Here is a 24,711-nt window from a genome sequence, read left to right as displayed (position 1 = left end):
ATGGGACTCTGGCTGAGGTCTCAGAGACACAGGAGAGGACAAGATAAGGGAAACCCTGAGAGCTACCAGGTGGGCGAGGTCTGTGAAGTGCTGGGTGCTCACCCGGGGTTCTTAGATCACTGGGACCCTGGTATTGGTACTCAGGAGGTGGAAGGGATCCCCCCGCCCTTCTCTTTCCATTGCTGTATGACTCAGTCACACCAACCCTGCTGATGTCTCCTGCCTGGCCACCGGCCCTCCGTCCCAGAAGTACCTGAGCCCTGAAACTGTGCTCTCTCACCTCCCAGGGAGCTGTGCAGAGAACTGCAGGCCCACTTCTGACAGCCTACCGGTCCACAAAGGTCACAGGGCTGGGACAACAAAGGGCCTTTTTGTCCTGGCCCTTAAGGTGACTGCCACCACCAGCGGAAATCACCCACTTGACCTTCTGGTTTTATGAATTAATAATAAAGCTGGCGCCGGCGACAGGATGGCTGGCAGGACCTGGGTGCCAGGTTCCTTTCCGTCACCTTGCCTGGCCTCTCCAGCCTGGGAAAAGGAGGCCTTACCTTATCTCCCCAAAGCAGTGGGTATCCCAGAGCCAAAAACACTGTGTTCCCTGGGCTTGAGATAATAGATACTAAAGTGCTTTGCAAAAGCAGCAGCATCTTATCAACACATGAGGCATTTTGTCTGTAGGATTGGGCCGTATGGCATATCTGATCAGTGATTAAGTTCCACGCTGCCTTCTGGGGACCATTAACTCACAAAAAAATTATCCTGCCAGCGTGGGGGTGGGGGAAGCGAGAAGGAAAGATGCATAAGGGATGTAATTACTACTAGTCCGTGGAGCTGGGAAGTGCTGGAGTAGATCACCAGCTGCTCTCACGCAGAGAAAACACAACTATTTCTTCTGAAACCGGTTTGAGTCTCACAGTCAGACCTGTGAGGTCTGACTCCACAGGATTTGGAGAGGGCCTCCTCTTTCTTAGCCCTTTCTACACCCCTCACAGTGCCCACCACCAAGCTTGCCCTCCCTGGAGGATAGGTAGCCTACAGTTCTAGAACTTTCCAAATCACCCAGAGCTAATCCTATCCATCTCGAGGTCCCATTTTCCCCTTGCCAACTTAGTAAACAAGTGTGTAGAACACTATTGACAAGGTTGTGGTGAGGGGCACAGTTCCCTGGTAGTCCAGTGGATAAGACTCTGCACTTCAAGTGCAGGGGGCCCCAAGTTCAATCCTTGGTCAGGCAACTAGATCACATGTGCCTCAGCTAAGAGTTTGCATGCCACAACTAAGACCTGGAACAGCCAAATAAGCAATATCTAAAAACAAAATAAAACCAAACAAGGTCACGGGTCAGCAGTGTCACGTCTCCCAGATAAGACAGACTCAGGGACCCTCACACTGTCTACATTATGTCACGTGGGACAGGCAGTTTCTCCTTACCCCCCCAAAAAAAAGTCTGGTTTTGGATTTGGGTTCTACACACAGCATCTAAGTCATCTTTTGTAGACTGTGTTTTCCTTTTTTATAGAAGTATAACTGATTCATAGTATCAAGATCATGTTAGTTTCAGGTGTATAGCACAGCAGTTCAGTTACACATATGCATGGAAGTAACCTTGAGCCATCAGCTGCACGTCTGAGCCTCAGTGTCCTCATCTGTAAACAGGTAACAAAAGTCCCACTGGGCTCTTAGGATGGGAGGATGATCGATGGAAAGGGCCCCAGAAGGAGCAGCTATGACCTCAGCCACAGTCCAAGACCATCTGGTCAACTGCTGCATCTTTAAAGGTGTGGAACTGATGGCGTGGACAGCATGTCTCAGAACTACCACATGGGGCAGACCCCACGATCACCTTGCCCTGCTCTGCAGCTGCCACGGACACAGAACGAGCGGGCCAGCTGCACAGAGCAGGCCAGAGCAGGGGGGCTTGTGGGTGCCCAGGAATCAGTTCCCTTGTACCCAGCCCTCTCCTGCATGTTTCCACACTGTGAGCACCCAGAGGTAGGCAGAGATCCGGGCACCCCTGCCTGACCAAGGGAGAGGAGGTTACTGAGGGCTGGGGCCTCTCGGCCCTCCCTTCTGTGGTAGAGACCACCGCACCCAGGGCCCCTGAGAGCTCAGACGTCGGCGACCAGTCCTCCTACACATGTCTGTTCCTCCCTCAGCAGGAAGCCACCCTTTTTCATTTTTCTAAAAAAAATTTAGTGCTCACTTTATCTTCACTTTTCTTTTGGGGTCTTATTTACATACAGTAGACTGCACTGTCACCGTTTTAAGAATCTCATGAAAGCTGAGGGTCCATGTCTCCCAGGGCCCCCAGGACACAATTCTGCACCCTATTTTATGGGGGTTCAGAGACTCCTCAAGGATCCCAAGTTAAAACCACAGTCTAGGACTTCCCTGGTGGCTCAGTGCTAAAGAAACCACCTGCCAATGCAGCAGACACAGGTTCTATCCTTGGTCCAGGAAGATCCTACATGCTGCGAAGCAAATAAGCTTGTGTGCCACGACTACTGAACCTGTGCTCTAGAGCTTGGAAGCCGAAACGCTGAAGCCTCAGTGCCCTAGGGCCCATGCTCTGCAACGAGAGAAGCCGCCACAGTGAGAAGCCTACACATTACGAGTAAAGAAACGCCCACACAGCAACGAGGATCCAGCCCAGCCAAAAATAAATGAAATAAATACATTATTTTTTTTTTCTTAATGAAAACAAACTATAATCTACCCCAGAGAAAATGGAAAGGGAGCTGGGTGGGTCTTGTCTGGCCATTTAGCTTCACAAGCCTTGATGACCACAGGAAGAACACAGTGGTACCTGCTGGCCTGCCCTTACCCTCAAGGCCCCTTCAGGAGGGCAGAGGAGGCGCCTGTTGCATGGGAGAAGGTGGTGAAGGGGCTGAGGCCACGGTCTGGGGCTTCTTGAAGGCTTTATAACCCAGGAGTATCGCCCAGCAGGGAGATTCTGGTGGAAAACGTACTGTGTCACCCCTAGAAGCCTGCCCAGGCCGCACAGGACTCCCTCATCTCTGGTTCCCTCCCCAAAGGATGAAGTCTGGGGGTCAGACCAGAAACTGCATCCTGCCTCTGCTTCTTAGTGGCCTGTGGCCCTGGTCTGTCATGTCTTCTCCTCAGCCTCGACTTCCCCATCTACGGAACAGGGAGGCCACAGCATCCCCGGGAGGATTCTGTGAGCCGCTGCGGGGAACATCCCAGCTCAGCCCGGCGTCTGGCAGATGACGGGCGCCTGATAAACACTAGCTCCAATCATCATGAGGTCTGAGCTCCCGATCTGTGAGATTGTTTTTTCTTCTTCCTTCTGGCAGCTTCTTGGCATCTATATAGACATGCCTGTGGAGCTGTTTTGGAGCCTGAAGGAAAAAAAAACAGACCCTTCCACCTTTCCCAGAATCCCACTCTTATTGTTTCCTTTCCAATTCCAGGAGCAGACATCGGGCGGGGGGACGGGAAGCAGGGCCACCTCCACGCCAGCTCCAGGTGGTGACGGGGGACACGCTTCAGTGAGTGTCTCCTAAGGAGCTTTTCCTCCCGTCCAGGGCCCATGTCACACCCCAGGACACACACGCTGGGCTTGACTCCACACCTGCCATGGAGAAAGGCAAGCTCACCACTCAGACACACAATGAGGATGCCTTTGCTGGGGTTTTTAATAGGAATGTTAACCATCTAGGTAGTTGGCTTTGCTGGCACAGCAAAGGTGTTTGGGAATACTTGCTTGTGTTTTAAATTGATCGACGAGGCTCTCAGAGGAAAGGAGAGGTGGGTGTGCAGACCTGAGGATGCCCTCTGTGGGCGAGCTTGCACTCAGGCCTATTTTTGGTGGGGCTGGCATGGCCCGGGCCGGCTGCTGGGGTGGTGCTAGATTTTATACCGGACACACGCTCCTGGGCAATACTGCTCGGGTTATAAAGTCCCCAGGGCCTTCACCCCCTCAACGTGAACCTCTTGTGTTCCCAGTGAGTACAAAGGTGAACAAGACACATCCTCCTCACTCTCGAGGAGCTCCAAGTTTCGAGGGGGTGGCAGGTGACAAAGCTGACAATTACAACAGGCTGTGATGCTATTATGGGAGGCAACGCAGGAGCTGCCGGAGTGCTGGGGACTGGCATTTAACACACCAAGGTTGGAAGGAGGGTAGCCAGGGAAGGCTCTCTGGGAGGAAACAATAGCTAAGCTGAGCTCTGAACCAAGAACATGAGTTTCATGAAGAGATGAGAAGAGGAGCCATGCTCCGTCTTCTCCTGGGTGATGGTTACTGCCACATGCAAATGCCGAATTACCTGAAATGGAAAGAGTGCTCCGGGGCACGGGGAACAGATTGTGCAAAGGCCTGGAGGTGAGAAAAACGTATGGCAGGCTGTTCCTACCCTTTCTCGGTTCCTAGAAATCTGCAAGGCGATGACACACAGTAAAAGCACAGTAGTGGCAGGACAGTGAACCCCGGGGGTGCTGGGATCCCCTACTCCTCTGCTTATGCACTGTGGGATGGCAGGCAAGTTGCTTGAGTCCTCTGAGCCTCGGTTTCCTCTTCTGAATTGGCCACAGTACCACCTTCCCTGAACGATTACTATGAGGATTCCTTGAGGGTGCGTGCAAAGGGATCAGGCTGATTCTTCCAATTAGGGACCATCTTGGTGCTCAGAGAGGCAGAGGGAACCTAGAAACCCCGTGGGAACCGCCTGTCCTCTGGCTGCCCTGGTCTGAGGCTCTGCTAACTTTCTCAGAGATGCTTCCCAAGGGTTCTGACGGGAACACTCCACCCAGCCTGCAGGATCCTGGGAGCTGATGTCCCCACACCAAGTCAGGTATTGCCACACATACATACATCATCTGGTTCAATCTATACCTCCACCCCAGGATCCAGGTGGGTGCATTAACACTCAGAGAGGTAAAACAACTTGCTTAAGGTCACACAGCTCTGAAGAAGTGGGACCAAAACTTAACTCTTACTTGTGGCTCAGAGTGACCAGGATCTATCAATGTGTTTAAAGCAAGGCTGAGAATATTAAATAATTGTGCTTGTTCTAAATGTGTGCATAGTCGCTCAGTAGTGTCTCTCTGCGACCCCATGGACTGTAACCTGCTAGGCTCCTTTGTCCATGGAATTTCCCAGGCAAGAATACTGAAGTAGGTTGTCATGTCCTCTTCCAGGGAATCTTCCCAAACCCAAGAACTGAACCCAAGTCTCCTGAGTCTCCTGCACTGGCAGGCGGATTCTTTACCACTGCGCCACGTGACAAGCTGCTTGTTCTAAATACTTTGCATATATTCACTCATTTAATCCTTCCTAACAACTCAGAAGAAGGTATGACTTCTATTCTGACTTCACAGTGCATGAAACTGAGGCACTCAGGGCATGAATGACTTGCCCAAGTCCACATACCTAGCAAGACCCCCTAAATCAGGCTCCTGACCCAGCTTGAGCCCTACATCCGTGTCCTCATCTCAAACAAACCTCACTCATTGTCTTTACTCTGTTCCTGCCAAAGGACCTTTGCATTTGCTGCGCCCTCTGCCCCCAGTGCATTTCCCACTGGTCTTCCCACAGCTTGCTCCTTCTTATTTGGGTCTGCTCCATTATCACCTCCTCTGAGAAGCCCTCCAGGTCGACCCTAAAGAAATGTTTCCTTGCCCCATCCCAGCTCTCATGCCATTGGGTTGTACCCTCTTCCCAGAACTACGGATTGATTTGTTCATACTGTGCGTTGCGTCTCCCCTCTGCAATATCAGTCTCTCAGGTCTGAATGGGTAAAAGAGCTCAGACCGTGCCAACCCTTTTCACAGAAATAGGGGAGCTTTCCACCTATTTAAAGTTCAGATAACAGAAGGCAGGCGTTCATCCATCCCTCTAGTCTGATCTCAGAACACCCCTTCCTGGCTCTCCTCTGTCTCCCCTCTCTCTTTGGGGTGTGAAATCCGAGTTCTGAGCAGCAAGAAGGGAAGCCATATCTGGGAAAGCAACAGAGCATGGAACACTCAGCGTCTGTCATCCCTGTAGGAGGCTGGACCCAGGAAACTGACAAGATTCCCAGCATGCTCTGCAGCCCCATCACCTGTCAAACTGCACAGGCAGATGGAATTCCCCCAGACTGCAGGGCGTGGGGGCTGCCTGCGAGGCTATAGCCAGTAGAGCCCACACTTCCTGCAGAGATCCCAGCCTCAGAGAATCCTACTTCTAGGCAGCCAGCGGGCACTCAAGAAATATAACAGAAACGGGGGAAGCCCAAGAAAGTCAGGTCATGGTCCTACCTCCTCTCTCACATGAGCCTTGGGGCTGAACTAGACTTTGTAAAACTTTCTGAAGAAATAGTCACACATGATTCAAAATTAAAATGTAAAAAAGTTAACAGTGAAAGGCTCACTCCTCCATCCCTTCTACCAAATCCCCTGGTAAGTATTCATTACTCTTCCTTGATGCAAATGAAACAGTTATGAAAATATACTCTTACTTCTCTTTTAAAAAAAAAAAAAGAAAGAAAGAAAGGGGTTCTATATTATGTATATGAACCACACCTTCCCCCCCCCCACAGAAGACAGCTCTATATTTGTACACAGGAAGGTGTCTGTGTATGTATGCACCTGTATACACACACACACACACACACACATCTAATTAAGGGCTTTCTGTAATTTTCACCCAATTCTTCTGGAAAGAGGTATTTAGATTGGGGGTCAGGAGGGGTCATTTTTCAGCCTAGGCACAAATGGCTGGGCTGCTCCCTCCAGCTGATCAACCATGGACTCTGTCTGCATTAAACTCCAAGCAGGCACCAGGGGCCTGCTGCCTGGAAATAACATCTGCGGCTCCCGTTTTCATGACCATCTAGTCTACCAGATACTAGCAGAAATTCCATTCTAGAAAGAAACCGAGACTCAGAGGGGTAAAGTGACTAGCCCAAGGTCACACAGCCAGGAAGTGGAGCTGGCAGGGATCAAACACCATCTGCCCACTGTCAAAGCCAGTCTGCCCACTCACCTAGCCTTTCGTGGTCCTCAGTCCACACTCCGCTTCACAGCCCCGTAACAGAAGCAGGGGCCCAGAGGTCATGGCCTACGGTCAAGTTCCCAGCCCGGCAGGACTTGGGCAGTCAGGCGCTTCCGCCATCACTTCCCTGCGGTCAGCTCAGCCCGCAGCACGGCCTCCTGGTGCGCCCTGCCCGGGCGGACGCTGGGCGCGCAGCCTCTGCGGGGCCCGGGAGTCCGGGAGAGCTCGAGGAAGGTCGCCGAGCTCCCGCAAAGTGCTCCTCGGGCGCTGCCTCGCTTAATCCTCCCAGTTACTCATGGAGCGGGACCCACCTGAACCCATTTCACAGACGGGAGGCGCAGAGACCCGCGCAGCCGCCAAAGGTCACGCAGCCCGGCTCGTACCCAGCTGCCGCCGATTTCAAAACTTTCCTCCCCCGGCGCATCGCGAATCCATCGACTTTCAGGTGCGGGGCGCTCACAACAGCTGAGCGCGCCCGGGCGCTCGCTCTCCCGGGCGCCTGCTCTGCCCCCAGCGGGGGCAGCCAGGACCCTGCTCCCTCCCGGGTCTGCAGTCCCAGGCGAGGCTTCCCGGCCAACTCCGAGGGCGCCGGGGCACAGCGGCCCCGGCACTTACTCAGCATCGTCGTAGCCTGCAAAGCGGCCGGCGGGGAACCCATTTGAAGGAAGAGGAGACTGAGGCGCCCAGAGAGCCAGCTACTAGCCCAAGGTCACACAGAGCGGGGACCCAGAGCCGAGCGGCCGGCTGTGGGCTGGGAACCCCAGGGCCAGCCGGCCAGCGGTCCCCGCCCCTGTCCCCGCGCGCGCCCCCCGCGGGATACTCACAGCCGGTCTTGCCCTCCAGCTCCCGCACCTCCTCGGACGCGGAGTGGGCAGCGCCCATGGTGCCCGCGGCGGGGTGGGGTCCCGGGACGCTTGTCCGTCCCAGGCCCTGGGCTGGCGTCAGCTGCGCCGCGGCCGCACCGGCCTCGGGTCCAACACACCGGTCGGGACGCCAGGAACGGGTCTGAGCCGCGGGTTCCGCGTGGGGCGCGAGCGCAGCCTCTTATAGCGGCGGCGGGCGGAGCGCCACGGTCCTAGCGCGCGCCGGCTTCGCGCACGGCCGGGAGTGGGCAGCGCCCCGCCCCGGGCGGGGGACCCAGGTTCCTCAGTCCTTGCAGCCGCCGCCGTGCTCATCCCTTCTGCACCCGTGCCGGCCCTGGGAAGAAGCAGGTATGAGCAGAGTTGGGGTATACAGGTAGGAGGGATCAGAACGAATGGAGGTTCCACGCCCATGCCCACCCCCACCCCGGTTCCACTACACCTCCTCCCAATTCTCAGAAAGGAAACTCCCTGGGAACAGTGAAGAAGGACAGCGTTAATTAGCTCTACGGTGAACAGCAATAGAGATAATAATAATAACAATCCAGCTTGAATGCACATGGAGGGGGTGCTTTGCTTAGCTTATTCCAGGAGAGCCCAACATGATGAAGTGGACACACCCACAGACAACACTAACCAGCCCTAGCCGCTCAGCCTAGTAGCTTAGGGTGGGGACCTTCTCAAACTTGAGGGTCAGGGACTCAGGCAGCGCCCAGGAGGCTGCATTTCAACCTGTCAGAGAATGCAATCCTTCTGGGAGAAGCTCTGACTTAGGCTGGCTGTAGGGAGCTGGGTTTTGTTAACCAGGCTGGGTGACCCCAGCCAGTCCCACCAGCTGTCTAACTGTGACTCCTCCTCCTTAAGATGGGGATAATAATAGTTGATGAGAACCTCCATCAGAAGGGCCTGGCCTGGGCCACAGTGCAAAGGCAGTCGCCATGGAATCATGTCCACTTTACAACAAAGGAACTGGTTCTCAGAAAGGTCACACAGCCAGGGCAGAAATCAAAGTCAGCATATTCCCTGGTCTCAAGCCCAGACCACTGCGCTCCACAGTGCCTAAAGATGTGTGTTATTAGCATGTATTTGGGGACTGTCCTGGGTGCCAGGCTCTGTTGATAGTGCTGGCTGGGGGAGACTTGAGCAGGCCCACTTACATCTATGTCACAGGAGGCTGGGGAGGGGGTGCTCAAACCAACTGCTCATACCTGCAGACCACAGGTCCAAGCTGAGGGTCACAGCTCTTTCAGAGTAGAGGAGCTGTTCAGAGTCACCAAGGAGCTACCTGAAATCTACCAGAGCAGAGAATCAGCCCCCGCCTGGTTGAAAATCCGGCTCCCCTTCACACTCTTGTTACTCACAGAGCAGGGGCTGCACCTGGAATGTGCATTTGCAAAAGCTCGGCAGGGCTGAGATCTCGCCAAGCTGGGGAAATGTTGGCTGCGGGGCATCAGCTGGTCCAAGCAAACTGGAAAGTTGCCTGGGAGGCTGCACATCAGGTCAGAAGGAATTTAGAAACCGAGGCTGGCCTCTGGAATAGGAAAGGGGTCCCGGGGAACCTTGGGAATTACCCGAAGCTGCCGGACACAGTTTTGTTCTGACTTAAAATATCTGTTCCTGGAATTTTATTCTATTGAATTATCCAGTGATTTTATGCTGGGGCTTTTTGCTGGGGAGAGAGAAAACGATGTTCTCATGCATCTCCTCCCCTTGGCACGGCTGCTCTCAGAGCTGGTACAGTGCAGGTGGGTGGGGGTGAAAGCCCTGGAACAGTGCCCAGGGGCAGGGAGGGTCACATGGCTTTGCTCTGGCCCTTGGGTGATCGCCCAGAGATCCCCCAGTGTATGGGGTGAAGGGAGGTGGTCTTTATTCCATCACCCGTCTACACGGTCAACTTCATCTCAAGCCCCGCTGGCCACTGTCAGCTCCGAGACAAGCATTTGCACCGGTCCCTTCTGCCTGAAACTCCCCTCCCTTCCCTCCTCCCATGGCAGGGGCTCCTGAATCTCAGTATAAACATCACCTCCTTGGAGACTCCTTCTCAGGGCCCCCATCCACTGTTCTGGGTCTACTGCCAAATATGCCACCTTCACCAGCCAGCAGGAGCTGGGAGGCTGGGCTGTGATGACCATGGGAAATTTATTCCTGATGGCAGGGCTTGGAGGAGTCAAGAACTCCGGGCACCAGGGAGGCGCACTGTGCAGGTTTGCTTGCTCATTCATTTATTCACTGCCTGTTTATCCAGGGCCTGCTGTGTATAGGGGCCTCCATGGGTCCTGGAGCCACAACCAGGAACAACTGGGAGCCTTACTTCTGCTCTTGAGAGTCCTGGAGGAGTGGGAGACGGACACACAGGAGGCGACAATGCAGCGGGGTAAACAGGCCCCCGGAGATCGGGCTTGATCCAGCCAGAATGGCCCTGGAGAGATTGTTATACCCTAAGCTGAGCTTTGGGGAATCTGTGACTGTCCCCAACTGTGCTCCCAAAGGGACATGTCAGAGGCACATACGGCTAGACAGGTTTGGGGGCCCTGCAGTCACCCACCCTCTGCCTGGGCTTTGCCTTGTTCTCTGGCCGTGATGCCCACACACCGCAGGCTCTCTGCACACAAGCCTGCTGCACTGCTCTGGGACGTCAGGCCTTTAATTCGATCCAGCTAATGGCGTCAGGGATCCAGGAGGCCTGGACTGCTGCAGGGGGTCTGGCTGGGCTGACTGGCTCTGTTGTCTGGAGCCCTGGAAGTGGGGGCGCCCCCTGTGGCGACCTTTATCCTCCCCCTCACTCAGCGTGACCTTCTTCAGAGGGCCAGGAAAACACTTTGGTCACCAGGCAACTGCTTCTCTTCTCCCAGAGGAGCTGATTAAAAACAGCGGCGGTGAGAACAACTGGTACCTGTGAGGCCATGCCGGGCAGCCGAGCCCAGGGATGGCGAAGGCCGTCCTCATTCACGTAAGTGAAGCAGACCATCGAACCACTTGTGGGCAAGTGGCTTTGCTCCCCGGGCCTCGGCTTCCTGTCTGTAGAGTGGGATGATAACGGTGCCATCTTACGATGCTTGCGTGGAGTCATACGTGTGAAGACTGCCTGACACAGGAAGTGGCATCCGGCAGGGTGCAGGTGAGCAGGCTCTGAGGAAGCAGAGGGGAAGCTAGCCTTTACAACCTTGTCGATTGCCCTCATGTATAAATACTCCCACCACAGTCGATTTCAAGCTACCAGTAACTGAACAATGGGCTTGCAAAACTCTTGAATGTTTAATCATTTGTTCTCACAAGCTGGTCTGAGATAACTCGGTACACCACTACACAATCGGCTGTTATGATTCATATGTTCATCTGTCCATTCATTCATTCATCCATCCATTCACTCATTCACTACTGAGTGCTGGGGATTCCGATACTAGAGCGAGGTCATTGGTCTCTGACCTCCCAGTCTGGAAGGAAAGAGATAGGAACAGACCTAGATCACTAGCGGGTATCCAACACATGCCCATTCTATTGATGGGAAAGCCAAGGTGTCCAGGGTGGGTGGTAAACCAGAATCAGAGCACATGTATGAAACTGTGTAAACAGCAGTTCCCATAATTCACCTGTACTGCCCTCCTGTCCCTCTTATCACTTAGCTTGGGGGATCTCCCAAGGTTTGGCAATGTTCTGGGGGCAACAAAACACTTTTCTTAATTTGGGGACCACTGACCCTAAGAAAGCTACGGGGATTTCAAGAGCCATCTTGCTTGGCCTTTGACTTAGAGAACACCACACCTAAGTCACTTCAAACAAGGAAGGAAGTGGTGCTCTCATAAAATACGTCCAGGGAAGGAAACCCCAGAAATGGCTACACCAGCATCTCGACTCTGAAACAATTTTCCTCTTACCCTCATTTAAGTTCCTTACACTGGTCTCATATGTCTGGGCCTCTTTGTGAATGGAATGAGAGAAGAATCAACCCCAATTTGCATTTTGAATTAAAGTTGGCCTTTTGGTTATCTGTTAAACAATCCCTTCTCACCCAAGGCACCTTAATCTTTGAAGCTAACCTCGGGTGACAGTGCCCTGTAGGAGATGGATTCAGATCTGTGTTGCATCTGGGCCCTGCCACTCCCCAGGTAGAGTGTGGCCTCGGGTTGGTTCCTTTGCAGTGCTGAACCTTGATGTCCTCATCTGTATAATGGGTCCACAATCCAATCTCTATAAATAGGATTCAGCAAGGGGGTTTCAGGGCCGGGGTGGATCCACTGGGGGTGGATGCTGAGCAGGCCACCTTGGCGACCACGAACTTGACCAACCAGGCAGTACCACTGGCTGGGATCCTACCACCTGGCTCATCTCAGCACCTCCCCAGCCAAGGGGAGGGTGTGGGGGCAGGCATAGCCATCTCCGCCCTCTCTCCTTCCATCCTCTCACTCCTGGGGTGGCTGAAAGTACAAGCAAGACCCAACTGAGGGCCTGGGAGGTAGGGTGATAAATATATGCTGGGGTGCAGCAGAGCCGGTGCAGTCGATAATTTGGAGCTGATGTGGGACAGGATGGAGCAGGTACCTCCCATCTGGGCCAGACGGAGGGCAGAGACAGGCTGGGGCGGACAGGGTTGAAGGTGGAGGTGAGAGGTAGGCCCAGGTGCCCCGCCCCACACCCCCCTCCCCAGGCTGTGCTGACTTGGCAGCACCCGGGGCGCTCCTGCTGACTGGGCACGCTTCCCAGATGTCCACCCGGCAGTGTCTTCAGGCTGCGGACAGCAGGGATGGGAACCGCATCCACCTCTACCCTTCGTGGAGAACGACGTGGATGTGAAGCAGAGACAGGCGGCTCCCCGGCTGTTCTTTGGAGACTCCTTAAGCAGAGGAGGCATCCCCTCTGCCCGAGAGACTCCAGGGCAGGGTCGGGGATGGCTGGGAGATAAAGGTGCTTTGGGGGCTTCTGGGTTCCTCGCTGCATGTAGTAGAAGCAGGTGAAAATCCCGGGCAGGATCGAGTGTTCTGACCTGGCGGAAGGGCTGCTGGGGGAAAAACACAGGGAGAAGGAGCCCAACAGAGGGAGCCAAGTTGGGGGCGGCTCCAGGAGGGATCAAAAGGCCCCTGGGAATTGACTAGCTCGATCCTTTCATTTTCACCAGGGAGGAAGCTCAGAGAGGTCAAGGTCACGGGGATCTAAGGCTCAAAGAGGGCTGGCGTGCAGAGAGGACCCCGGGCCTCAAGCCCAACCTCCACATGTCACAGGGTGAGGGGAGGCCTGGGGATCCTGGGGAGGGGGCGGCCAGTGAAGACAGCAGGGAACTCACCTTTGTGGAGCCCCTGGGCTTGCCGGTCAGCAGAACAGGAGAGCCCGTGCTGGGCGGGGGTTCAGGAGAGGGGCTTCTGGAAAAAGCCATCCTTCCCGGGGGAACTCGGTCACCCTGAGGGCAGGGCAGATGGTGGAGGCACAAGTGAGACAGAGCTGGGGCTGCCCTGAAACCCGTGGGGCTCAGATACTGCTGTGTGCACTCAGGGCTGAGGAGCCAGGACCCTCCAGAGGCTTAGGGTGAGGCCTCGGGGGTTGGCTGACCACAGAAGCCCCCTCCCCTGTCTCTGTCTTCATGCTCTACAGTCTGAGCCTTTATTTCCTGTTCAGGAAGGTGCAGCCAGAGGATGCATTGCTTTGGATCACCTTCTTGTCATTCAAAAGTCAAGAGCAGAATTTTCTCGAGATGCAGAGATATAGATTTAGAAACAGCAACACAAGGCTACAGTCTCTCTGGGGAGGACTTGGGAGCTGCAGGGCGGCCCTGGCTGCTGGGGATCGGGCGGCCAAGAGACCAGGTACAGAATGAACCCGAGCGGCGTCCTCAGATGTGGCCGCACCTCTGAACCACCAATGTGTGTGCGTGTTTAGTTGCTCGGACTAAACAGTCGTGTCTGACTCTTTTGCAATCCTGTGGTCTGTAGCCCGCCAGGGTCCTCTGTCCATGGGATTTCCCAGGTAAGAATACTGAAGTAGGTACCCATTTCCTCTTCCAGGGGATCTTCCCGACCCAGGAATCGAACCTGTATCTCCTACAAGGGCAGGCTGGGTTCTTTACCTAGCCATGTGGGAAGTGTTGAAAACCCCTAATGCTCAAGCCACACCCCAGACCCCAATTAGAGCAAGCTGGGGATGGGGATCTGAATTGTAATCCCCCAGGTGATTCCAAGACCTTACCAAGTTGCAGGCGCACTGTCTCCACCCTAGCTGTGGTGACACACAGCTGGGGAGGTTACAGCCTGCAATCAGAATCCCTGGGGGGGAGGGGCGGTGCCCAGGTGTTGGTGTTTTTATAAAGAGTGGAGTATGATGAACCACATGGACAGGGCGCTGTGGCTCCTGGGCCACCTGGGCACACAGGTGCGCCTGTGTTACAGTGTTTTCTTGGAGAGTCCTGGTAGCATGACCTTCGGCTGAGACCCGTCGCTTGGCAGCTGTGCAGAAAGACGCAGCTCATTAACTCCGCATCCAGAGACGAGAGCCTTGAGGGCTGTAACACCATGTACCCAGGGACGGCTCACAGGTGGCACCATGTTAGCCCTTCTCCAGGGCCGGTCACCTAACCTCCGCCTCTTTAACCCAGGGAACATCTGAGGCCTCCCAGGGAGAGCCGCTCTCCTTAGGGACAATTCTGGTTAAGGAAGCCTCAGGAACGTGGGAGAACATCAGGGTGCCCTTGGGCAAGTCGCTCTCTGGCTTCAGTGTTTCCTTTGTTTTTAAAAAGACTGACTCGCACTTTGCTCCTCCTTGAAGGAGGGGGGTGAATGCTTGGCTCTCTGAGGGTCAGGTGCAATGAGTTTTTAAAAGATGGTTTCTCCAGCCCCTCCTAGGTGTCAGAAGACAAAAACTGAACCTCAGAAAGGGGGAAACTGAGGCTTGGGGTGGGGGCTCAGTTTTGTGGAGCCAGGGAGCAAGGCCAACAACAGATGCAGCCACAATAGCCCCCAAAGGCCCCCCAGTGGACACAAAGTAAGAACCGCACAGTTTCATGCACACGCCTGGCGTGGTAGATGCAGAATGTATGCAGCAAACGCCCAGTCACATACCGCGCAGGACCGCCGGCAAGACGTAATTTTAAAGAGTATATTTTAAGTTGAAACTTCCCTTTTCTCTCTCCCCTCTAGTACTTCCACTGAAAGCTCACAGCTCTTGGCGGGGAGCCATAGTTTAACCTCAGTTTGACTTAATCTTTGTACTTTCTCTCTACCCAGAATTTATGAACTTCAGAAAAAGTCAGCGGTTACCTGCTGGGGCTTGGAGCAAGCTCTGGACTGGAGTCCTCCTTCCCTTAAACAGCAGGAGTTCCCACACTCGGGCGCAAATGCGAATCCCCCCGCGGTGGGCTGGGCTGGGGGCCTGGAGTCTGCACGTGTTAGAGGCCCCTCAGGTGCCAGTGAGGCTGGGGGTGGGGGGTGCCGGCAGGATGGAGGCACCTGAGCTCTCTCGCTGCCCAGGAAACATCTAAATACAAAGCGGCCAGGGACCACCGGCCTCCCCTGCTGACCTCTGCTCTCTGTCCCCAGTCTACTGGTCAGGTGGCCAGCGTGCAGCCAGCAGTGGGGTGGTGAGGTGGGAAAGTGACAGGTTAGATCAGCTTCTTGACATTCAAAAGTCAAGAACAAATCCCATCTTGGTAATCACCTGGCACCGTTCCAACACCTTCATTGAATTCCCCAGGCTCAGCGCATCCCTCTGGAAGGTGGCGGGGGTGGGCAGGGAGGCTGTTCTGGCAGCTGTTATCCCCTCACCACCCCCCAAGATGCTGCTGCTCTGCTCTGACGTCACCAGAAAACATCTCCCGTCAGGCCTAGGCAGCTATTCTTAGTCTGGAGAACACACCTCTGCCTGTTAGAAGTCTCTAGACTTGAGCAGGCTTTTTATAAATCACTTAGAAACTTGCAGCCTGCCAGGCGCTGGTTAAGTACTTCTTTCTTGTACGCAGGATGTTCGACCGTCTCAGGGGTGGGCGCACCCCGCCCCTCCCTCCCCCGGGAACCTTGCAGACAATGTCATTACATCAGCAGTGATCACTTCTAGCAACTGAACTTGCACGAAGCCCTTCAGTACTAGCAGCAAACAGCGGGTGTGTTCTGTGTGTGGAGCAGCATGTGAGTGATTTCAAGGTACAGAGCCACTGGAAGACCTTGTTCAAATCCTGCCTGCTGGTCATGTGACCAAGAGGAGTTCACTTTGCCTGTCTTTGTGTCTGGGGACCCAGGATGCTCACCATCGCAGGGGCGCTGGGCTGCTGTGAAGTGCTCCTACTGCTGGTGCTGCTCAGTCGTGTCTGACTCATTGCTGCCCCATGGACTGTAGGCCGCCAGGCTTCTCTGTCCGTGGGATTTTCCAGGCAAGAATACTGGAGTGGGGAGCCATTTCCTACACCAGGGGAATCTTCCCTCCCCAGGGGATTGAACCCGAGTCTCCGCATCTCCCTGCATTGGCAGGTGGATTCTTTCACTAGTGCCACCTGGGAAGACCAAAGTGAAGATGTCTAGACCTTAAACACCAAGTCTTGGAGCTAGGTGAGCCCTCAGGGATCTGCTGCTCCCGACGCGAAGATGAGTAACACGCTCCATGGAGATCCTCATCTCTCTGCCAGCCCAGTGGAAACAGAGACTCTGCTGCAGGCTATATGACCAGCCCACGCTAGTTAGTAACAGAAGCCTCTCTGGAACTTTTGAGTCTGGGCCACTGCAAAGCAAGGTCAGTTATGAGGCTCTGCTGCCCCCTAGGGCCTGGGGGGAATCAGACACCACTGCGGGGTTCCCAGCCTCTCTGAACCTGTAACCAAAGGAAAATCAGTGCCACTCTGTCCCCTGTCCCCTGGGGGAGCCATCCTCCTCCACCATGTGGTTCTTTCCCCTTTGAGATCTGGAGTGCCCTGTCGCTGAGCCTCAGTTTCTTCATCTGTAAAGCGGGTTGATAACAGCGTCCACTCTGCAGAGTGGCACGAGGACTAAATGATGTGGCTTTTCTGAAGGCACAGTCCCCTGCCTTCTCCTCTTGGCCCCATCAGGTAGGGGGGGCATCGTCAGCCTCCTGGATGGGGCAGTCCCCCAGCCCTCACCCCGCAACACCAACTGATCTGCGAGATGTGCTCAGGCTGGGAACATTCTTTTCCTGGATCTCCTCACAGACCTCTGGGTGTCCTCTCTGGCACAGATCCTCTGGGGACTCGTACTGTTCTGCGGTTAGGTTGTGTGACTGTTTCCCTGGATAGACGCTGAGGCTTGGTGATGACCTCGCAGGAGCAGGTGTCCGGGGAGTCAGAAGGATGCTGTCTCTGTCTGCTCCCCTCATCCCCAGCCCCACAGGCATTACGACGCAATCCACCCAGCTTGGTGAGGCTCCATCTGGGGACTTATCCAGGTGTTTCCCACATTTTTTCACATCTGCGAGGGACACCACCCTTGGCTGAACTCACTGCAGGGCCAGCACCTCCTGCCGGCTCCAGGAGGGAGTGCGGAGCAAAGAATGCACAGAGACACGAGCCCCAGGGTCTCTTCCAGGCCCCTCCAGTCTGGCAGGTTCCATTTATCAAGGGGGCTCCTCACTCCATTTCTGACCTGATGAAAGTGAGTGAAAGAAGGGGTGAGCCCTTCATCCAAAAATCAGGACTCAGCAGACCCCTCCCGAGACGGGAGGCAGTCCTCATTTCCTTGTCTGCACTTCCCTGACACAGGGTGGGAGACCACACAGCCGGTTTCCTTCCTAAGCGCCCCCTGATTCATCCCATGAGACCACTGTCTCCTCCTCGTGCCTCCCATAGCCACCGATGGGGAGATGGCAGGGCACTCCCGAAGCCCAGGGAGACACAGCCGGCCCTGGTCCTTGGGGCTGTGGGGACAAGGTACTGAATGTCAGTTCCCTGAGTCACTTACTGGAGCCAAGAAAGGGCAGGTTTGCTCAGCAAACATGACCCCAAAGAGAGCGTTTTGGAAGCTACCGCCCCTCTCCTGTGACTTTTCCCAGCCCGTTGTGTTCTCGTGGAATTGTGGCAGGTCCCACAAGGCAGCGATGTGTGGCTCAAACCTCACCCCCAAGACCTGCCCATCCCTGGACTAAGGGAGGGGCACTTCCATTTAAAATGAAAGGACCACAGAGACACAGCGTCTCCAGGCGAACAAGCAGGGCCCCCAGCAGATGCGAGGTGGAGAGGAGGGCAGATCGCAGAAAGAACGGATCAGGAGGTGGAGTGGGTGTGGAGAAGTCTCCCTCAGCCTTCAGTCTGCGCTGCTCAGCAAGAGAAATGACAGAAGTAGTAAAACAAGCTGGGAACAGATTTTGCTTTCTTCTGAGTCACCCAGGGAAGGAAAATGGAAAATTACCACTCTCTCTCTCTGTGGGAACATGAGTTACTCGGAGAGGACAGCGGGGCCTGGGGTGTGCGAGCAGCTGGCAGGATCCCTGGGCCATCCTGCGTGGTGGCCGCTCCATCCTGGTTGTCTCTGTGCGCCTGTTCTGTGTCTTCTCCTGGCGGGTCACACAGTGCTGGAGCTTAATGTGCTTTTAACCCTAGGGGTACAGTTGCCTTGGGGAGCTGTGCCTCCTGATTGGGGGTGACATGCTGGATGCACCTCGCCCAGACAGTGACACTTAGCAGAATCTGTCACTCTCAGAGCAAACTACAAAACATATGCCCCAGCCCCCCTCACCCCAGAACCATCTGTTTGTCTCTATTACCGCAGGACGATGCTGCTGGGAGGGAGACTTCCGCCTCCCCTCCCTCCAGTGGGGCTCACTGTGGGGAACCGCAGCTTCAGACATCAGACGTGTGCACCTCAGCCCCAAGAAGCAGCCCTCTGTCCCCCCCTCACCCTCACCCTCAAGCTCCAAGCAGAAGGCAAAGCAAACCGGAATCAGCACCCATGATAAATGGTGCTTGGATGATTTCTAATTGAGAGAAAAGTTACACGGAAGACTTAATACGCAAGGAGGAAATTTAGCTGTTGATACCTAACACACCCATATAAACGTGTGACCGAGTCACCATCTTGAGAAACCAAGGACTCAACAGGCAGTCCTCTGAACATCTTTGGCTGGCAGCTGCTAGTCCCTCAAAAGACAAAGGATGTTGAATGCACAAGGAAATCACACTTTGCCAGGAGGTCACACAGTGAGTGCCCTGAGACCACCCTTCTGACCTTCACCAACTCCACCCGCCTGTTCTCGCTGAAGCTTTCTCACAGTGAGCGTCACCAAAAGCCATCGACATCTTTAATGGGAGGGCTGCCTTTTTTCTGTTTCTGGGAGAGCTGTTATTCTAGTTTGGGCTGCTTTAGCAAAAACACCAACAGACTGGGTGGCTTCAACAACAAACACTTACTGTTCTGGAGACGAGGAAGGCCAAGGTGCTGGCAGATTTGGTGTCTGGTGAAGAGCACGTGTCCTGGTTTGGAGGTGGCCAGCTTCTTGCTGTGTCCTCATATGATGGCGGGGGTGAGGGAACAGTCTGAGGCCCCTTTTTATAAGGGCACTAATTCTACCACGAGGGCTCCACCCTCGTGACCTAATCACCTCCCAGGGGCCCCACCTCCTAAAATTCCCACCAAATGGAAGATGTTAACTACATCATGACCACAAACAAGGAGTCCCCCAGACCTACAGGTGTCTAGGAATGGACAGTTAACACCTGTGACATCACCTCATTACCTCACCGTCACCCAGAGAACTGTGCACTAGCTGATCACAGACCCTGGGATGCCCCTGTGTCACCTGGCCTTCAAAAATGCTGTCTTGAACCCTATCAGAGAGTTTGGGGTTTGGGGGCAGCAGCTGTCCTGGAAGTCCTTGCTGGGCGCCTACAATAAACGCTGCACTTCCCTTCACCACCACCTGGTGGCAGTAGATGGGCTTTACTGCGCATGAGCGAGCAGACGATTTGGTTCGGCAACATGCACGTGGGCAAAGCTGAAGTTTTGGGGAACGAAAAACCCCAAAGCCCAAAGGGATACAGGGAAACTTTTGGAAATTATGGATCTGTTTATCACGGGGATTGTGGTGATGGGAACACAAGTGGATGCATATATTCAAACTCAGCAAACTGTGTACGTGATTATGTGCAGTTTTCAGCACACCTGTTATATACTTCGAAAAGGCTGGAGCAGTGAAAAGTAGCTTCCTCGCAAGTCTCTACCGCCTTATGATAGGGTATCCCCAACTGCAAGAGCACACATTGCTGGGATGGGGAGGGAGAATAACATGTCCTCATTTTCCCTCAACAGAGTCAATGCGAGTGAAACAGAGTGGCTGAAGGTGGCCAGGTGGTTGTCACAGCACAGTCGGTGAAGAAATAACAAGGTTCTGAATCCCAAATAATGAGAGATGGTATTACTAGTAAGGTGTTTTCTGAGGTCAAGTCTGAAGGCCCAAGCTCTAGTCCCTGCTTCGAGACCCACACCAGATCAAGTCACTTGAACCTCGGTGGGCCTCATTACTTCTCTCTGTAAAATACCAGGAACCAGGGTTCTAGCAGCTGATTCTTCAGGGGTCCTTTAGCTTTCAAATTCTCTGAGGAGGCAATTTAGGACATAGTCTCAAACAAAGGTGGCCATTACTCAGAAAACTTTACAAGTACACTTTTAAAAAATCCTACTTTTATAAGAGGCAAATAAATCTCTAATCATTTTTTTTTTTTTTTTAAGGAACACGTTCTAAGAGATTCTGGTTAAAGTGTTAGTCGCTCAGTCATGTCTGACTCTTTGTGACCCCAAGGACTGTCGTCTGCTAGGTTCCTCTGGTCCACTGGGATTCTCCAGGCAAGCATGCTGGAGTGGGTTGCCATTCCCTTCTCTAGGGGATCTTCCTGGCCTGGGGATTGAACCCCCATTTCCTGTACTGCAGGCAGATTCTTCACTGTCTGAGCCACCAGGAGATTCTGGGGTCAAGTCAATATACTAAGCAAAGACTATCATGCAATACATATCAAGCAAGCTCTCTGGAATACACCTTTTGGCTTGCAGGTGACATAAATGTACTTCTGTATTCACTACAGCTCCTGGCGCAAAGGTGGGCACACTAAAAGACACTCCAAGACAAGACAGCGGTGGTCAAGCAGGAAGGGGCAGATGGGCTTTTCCCAGTGCTGCCTCCCAGTGGGAGTGAAAAACAGTTACTCTTGATGTGTAAGGGCAGATACACATACGGCACCTCAGTGGATATACAGTCTGGTATTAAAATTTCATAGCAGTTTGCAGCGGCTCTATTCACAGGGGTTAAAAGGTGAAAACAACGCAAGTGTCCAGCGTCAGCTGAATGCATGAACAGAGTGTGGTCCATGCGTAAATATTACTTGGCCATAGAAAGGAATACTGCTTCATGCTACAGAGTGTGGACTTTGAAAACCTGATGCTACGTGAAATAAACCAGTCCCCAAAGGTCCATTATTATGATTCTTTTTATATGAAATGTCTAGAATAGACAAGCCCATAGAAAGAGAAAGCAGACTGGGGTGGTGGGAGACAGGGCGGAGAAACAGGGAGTGGTGGTTTCACGGGGTCAAGGTTTTGTTTTGAGGCAGTCAAATGTTTACATCTAGATAAAGGTGGTGACTGCCCAATATTGTGATTGTGCTAAATGCCACTGACTTCAAAATGGTGAGAGACTGACCTGGCGGTCTAGTGGTTGAGACTTTGTGCTTCCAATGCAGGATGCATGGGTTTGATCCCAGGTTGGGGAATTAAGATCCCACGTGCTGTGTGGCATGGCCACAAGATAAAAAAATAAATTAAAAAAAATGAAATAAAGTGCTGAATTTTATGTTCTATGAATTTCACCTCAATTTTTCAAAAAGAGGTCAAAACTCTTTCATGGGGTGAGGGCCCCCTTAATTTCCTTAATTTTAGGAAAAAATTTAGTAAAAAGGGTCCTGGAGTGGGGCAGGGAGGAATTACTGGGAAAACAAGGCTGAGAAGCACTGGGGTAGAGACAGGCAAGAGACACTGAGGGGAAAGCCATCTGTGCAGCAACAGCCAGGAATGACCATCGTGATGGCAGATTATGAAAGACCCTCACCACCTTGAGAAGACAGTGGTGATCTGCAAACAGGGAAAACTCAGAACTCTCCAAGTGCTCTCAAATTGCTCCCAGATTCAACAACTTAAATACCAACATTTCCATTAAGAATTCTGTCATGTTTAGAAGTAGGTGGAAATTTGATCTAACCACACAAGGAGTCTAGAATGAACTGGCTCTTCCCCTCTACATTTTTCTTTATTCTGTACAACTTCTTTTCCTAAGTTTCCAAAACAATGTGCTTTATAGATAGCTCTTTCTACTTCCCAGAAGACACTGACATCACTGTCTTTAGTTTGTCTTTTTTTTTTTTTTCCCATAGCCAAACAGGAAATAGAGCTTCCTCTGGAAAAATTAGCCCACTTTGAACTTAAAACCAAAACAAAGAAACATCCCCCCCTCCAGAAACCAACACTTGAAAGAACTGCTGTGCCAAACCCCACACTAACGGTGTCAGCAGTTGGGTGCCTGGGAGGCTGGAGCGCTGTGCTGGGGGTTATATTTGGTTAAATTGCTGCTTACAACTTGCAAGGTGGAGCCACAGGCACTGCAGCAGGTCTAGGGGAAGTTGTCAAAGACACTTGAATACAGGGTGCTGGCTGCTTTTTGCAGCGATAGCAAGGTACCAGAGGGATGCTCGGGCCAAAACATGCTGGTTTAGACCCAAGACAGAAGAGTCAGAACTCGCAGGCTCCCTTTGTTGGGAATGGCACTGTTTCAGGACACCGCGGCAAGAGAGGAGGATGGAAATCAGTTTGAGCCACGAAGGCCCCTTAGACACTTGCCTGTTACAGTGAGACTCCACTCCGGCCAGTAGCAGAGTCAGGCAGCTGCCATCTAGGTCAGGAAGAAGGGACAGGCACCAGGCAGAGGAGCGAGGTAAGAAAGCGGATTTCTGGAAAAGAACCTGGCCGGCACAGGTAGCCTGCTAAGTTTTTGAGGGAATTGTTGCTGGAGGTATCAAAAGCTTGTAGAAACAAATGGACGTCTTGGACTGGAGCTGTGAAGAATAGACGGCTTGCAGGCAGGGGGCGCCCCCAGCACCCACTAGTGAAGTGACCAGAGAGGATGGGCCCCAGAAGGCAGGATGGGGCGCGGGGAGCAGTGGACGAGGGAGTCCCTCCCAGAGGGCGCCATCACCCTCCCCCACACACCCTGCAGGGACGGGGCCTCACCCCCCTGCCCCCCAGTATTTCATCATCCAGGGCCCAGGGCCTGCTGTCTCATTCCTTCTCCAAGTGGCAGTTTCCACTGCTGTTGTCCTGTCCCTGCTTCACCAGTGAATGGGCACTGGGAGTGGGGCGTGGACCAGTGGGGACAGCTGAGCTCCGAGAGAACTGAGAGCTGGGCAGGAAGTGGGTGAGAGGCACAGATATGGCGGGGACCCCACACACCTTTCACTGTCCCCACCCCCGACATGGGTGGCCACTGCCCACCTCCTCTGGAATTGGGCTGAGTGTCGGTGACCTGAGTTCTGGCTATGAAGGCAGTTCTGGGCGTGACTCACCTCGTGAGGTCTGTGCTCCTCCCCCCGAGGCCATCTGTCGCGGGGACGACGGGTCTGAGGTGGCAGAGTGGCCAGCAGGAACACCCGCTGCTGGTGGTCGCGCTGGGCCCGGAGCCAGCAAGGCGATTCTGGACTGGGCCGCCTGACTGCAGTGGCCAGCTCCCTGGGCAGCAGCGGGTCCTACAGGGGATGGGCACACCCAGAGCGACAACCAGCAAGCCACCTCTGTCCCCTCACCTCCGTCCTGGCCTCCCTGCAGGAAGGAGGGGAAGCAGTGAACGCCACTGCCCGCCTCAACGCAAGGGCCCTGCGTCCAGGGCCTGTGTTCTAGGGCCCTTCCAGACAAGTCCCTCCACACTCCCTACTCCCACTGGATGGCAGGGGGCCTGGGGGCTTCGGGAAGCCACGCGTGGTGGTCCTGGGTCCTTAGGTGATGGCGTGTAGGGCCGCCCGCCAACCCACTCCCCCTGCCCCGTGTTATGTCAGCCAAGAAAGTTCTTCTGTGTTCAAGCCATCGTACATTTCTGGGTCTATTTATTACAGAACTAGTGTGACCCTAATACAATCATTGCTAAATGGCCATAATACATCTCTTCTGTATTTGCACATAAATTTTATTCACCAAAGGAATGTTCTTTTCTCTCAGGACTCTAAACTTTCAGAACTGAAACATGGGAAGTTAAGGATGCGGCAAGGCAGAGGATCAAGACGTTTGTGAGGTAGCTGCTGAGGTTGTAGGCAGCATGGCTGCGGGGAGCTGGAGTTTGGAGGCCAGGCTCTCCACCTGGGAGCGGTCCACTCGGGGAACTCGGCCGGCCTAGGCCTCAGCGGGGATCAGCCAACTATAGCCCACGGCCATCTGGCCCCATCCAGCCTGCAGCCTCACAGCCCTCAAGCTAAGAATGCTTTTTTTTCCCCTTACATTTTTCCAACCAAGAAGAACATGTGACAGAGACTTTATGCAGCCTGCGAAAGTATTCACCGCCCGGCCCGTGTCATAAAGGGTTGCTGTGGGGGTTATAAACAGTTGTGCCTAGAGCCTGGCCTGACGTAATACAAGGTAGTACATGCAATACGGCTGTTTTCTCCAAAACCAAACTGTCACGGAGCCAAATTCTGCATTTCCTCTAGGTGAACAGTCTCTCCTTCCCTTCAAAAAAAAGAAAAAACCACCAAACAAAACCACAAAGAGCAACAACAGCTTGATTATTATGACCACGAGACACTTCCCAAAGCAAAGACTTCTGGCAGTCTGCTTCAGAGAGGAAGGAAAGACGCATCCCCCACTTCCCCTTTTACAGCAAACGGGCCTGGCGGTAGCAGACCAGAGCTCAGGA

At 53.7% G+C, this 24,711-nt stretch overlaps 3 protein-coding genes and 1 long non-coding RNA gene across 24 annotated transcripts in view; 2 read left to right on the top strand and 2 right to left on the bottom strand.

Annotated features, from left to right (window-relative positions):
- TESC (tescalcin) overlaps positions 1-8,015 on the bottom strand; it is a 65,379-nt gene extending 57,364 nt beyond the window's left edge. For 12 of the 16 annotated variants that reach the window (XR_015144568.1, XR_015144569.1, XR_015144570.1 and 9 more), the window contains exon 1: positions 7,819-8,015. Coding sequence is in view for 8 of the 16 variants with exons in the window: in XM_086348034.1 (XP_086204160.1) it covers positions 7,819-7,876 (58 nt within the window). In the remaining 8 variants the exon portion in view is untranslated. Of the gene's footprint in view, positions 1-6,985; positions 7,752-7,818 lie in introns of those variants that run through there. The other 4 variants (XR_015144572.1, XR_015144574.1, XM_086348030.1 and 1 more) reach the window with 3 other exon arrangements.
- On the top strand, positions 1,804-11,837 carry LOC147355494 (uncharacterized). The gene is made up of 5 exons (XM_086349352.1): positions 1,804-1,992; positions 3,680-3,768; positions 3,967-4,035; positions 6,990-7,702; positions 10,100-11,837. The coding sequence occupies exons 1-4, from the start codon at positions 1,804-1,806 to the stop codon at positions 7,654-7,656; spliced, it is 1,014 nt and encodes a 337-aa protein (XP_086205478.1). The 3' UTR covers positions 7,657-7,702; positions 10,100-11,837.
- On the bottom strand, positions 10,852-15,796 carry LOC147355493 (uncharacterized). Of its 6 annotated transcripts, XM_086348035.1 has the most exons (4): positions 13,133-13,462; positions 12,511-12,850; positions 11,892-12,042; positions 10,852-10,983 (listed from the first exon to the last, which is right to left on the bottom strand). In XM_086348035.1, the coding sequence occupies exons 1-4, from the start codon at positions 13,220-13,222 to the stop codon at positions 10,902-10,904; spliced, it is 663 nt and encodes a 220-aa protein (XP_086204161.1). In that variant the 5' UTR covers positions 13,223-13,462; the 3' UTR covers positions 10,852-10,901. The 6 variants fall into 6 exon arrangements, 1 of the variants encoding a protein (XP_086204161.1); XR_015144579.1 differs by lacking the exons at positions 10,852-10,983; positions 11,892-12,042 and adding an exon at positions 15,096-15,796 and having other exon boundaries at positions 12,382-12,850; positions 13,133-13,246; XR_015144577.1 differs by lacking the exons at positions 10,852-10,983; positions 11,892-12,042 and adding an exon at positions 15,096-15,796 and having other exon boundaries at positions 12,382-12,847; positions 13,133-13,246.
- On the top strand, positions 14,298-21,409 carry LOC147355492 (uncharacterized). The gene is made up of 2 exons (XR_015144582.1): positions 14,298-14,820; positions 15,794-21,409. It is a non-coding gene; the product is annotated as an uncharacterized LOC147355492 (long non-coding RNA).
- Positions 21,410-24,711: the final 3,302 nt, after the last annotated feature.

Source organism: Bos grunniens, chromosome 17 (assembly GCF_055505025.1).
Source record: "Bos grunniens cultivar Pamir isolate PY7600 chromosome 17, Bosgru_T2T1.0, whole genome shotgun sequence".
Lineage (NCBI taxonomy): Eukaryota > Metazoa > Chordata > Mammalia > Artiodactyla > Bovidae > Bos > Bos grunniens.
Note: the sequence above shows the minus strand (reverse complement) of the source record. Positions and strands in the feature narration are given on the sequence as shown.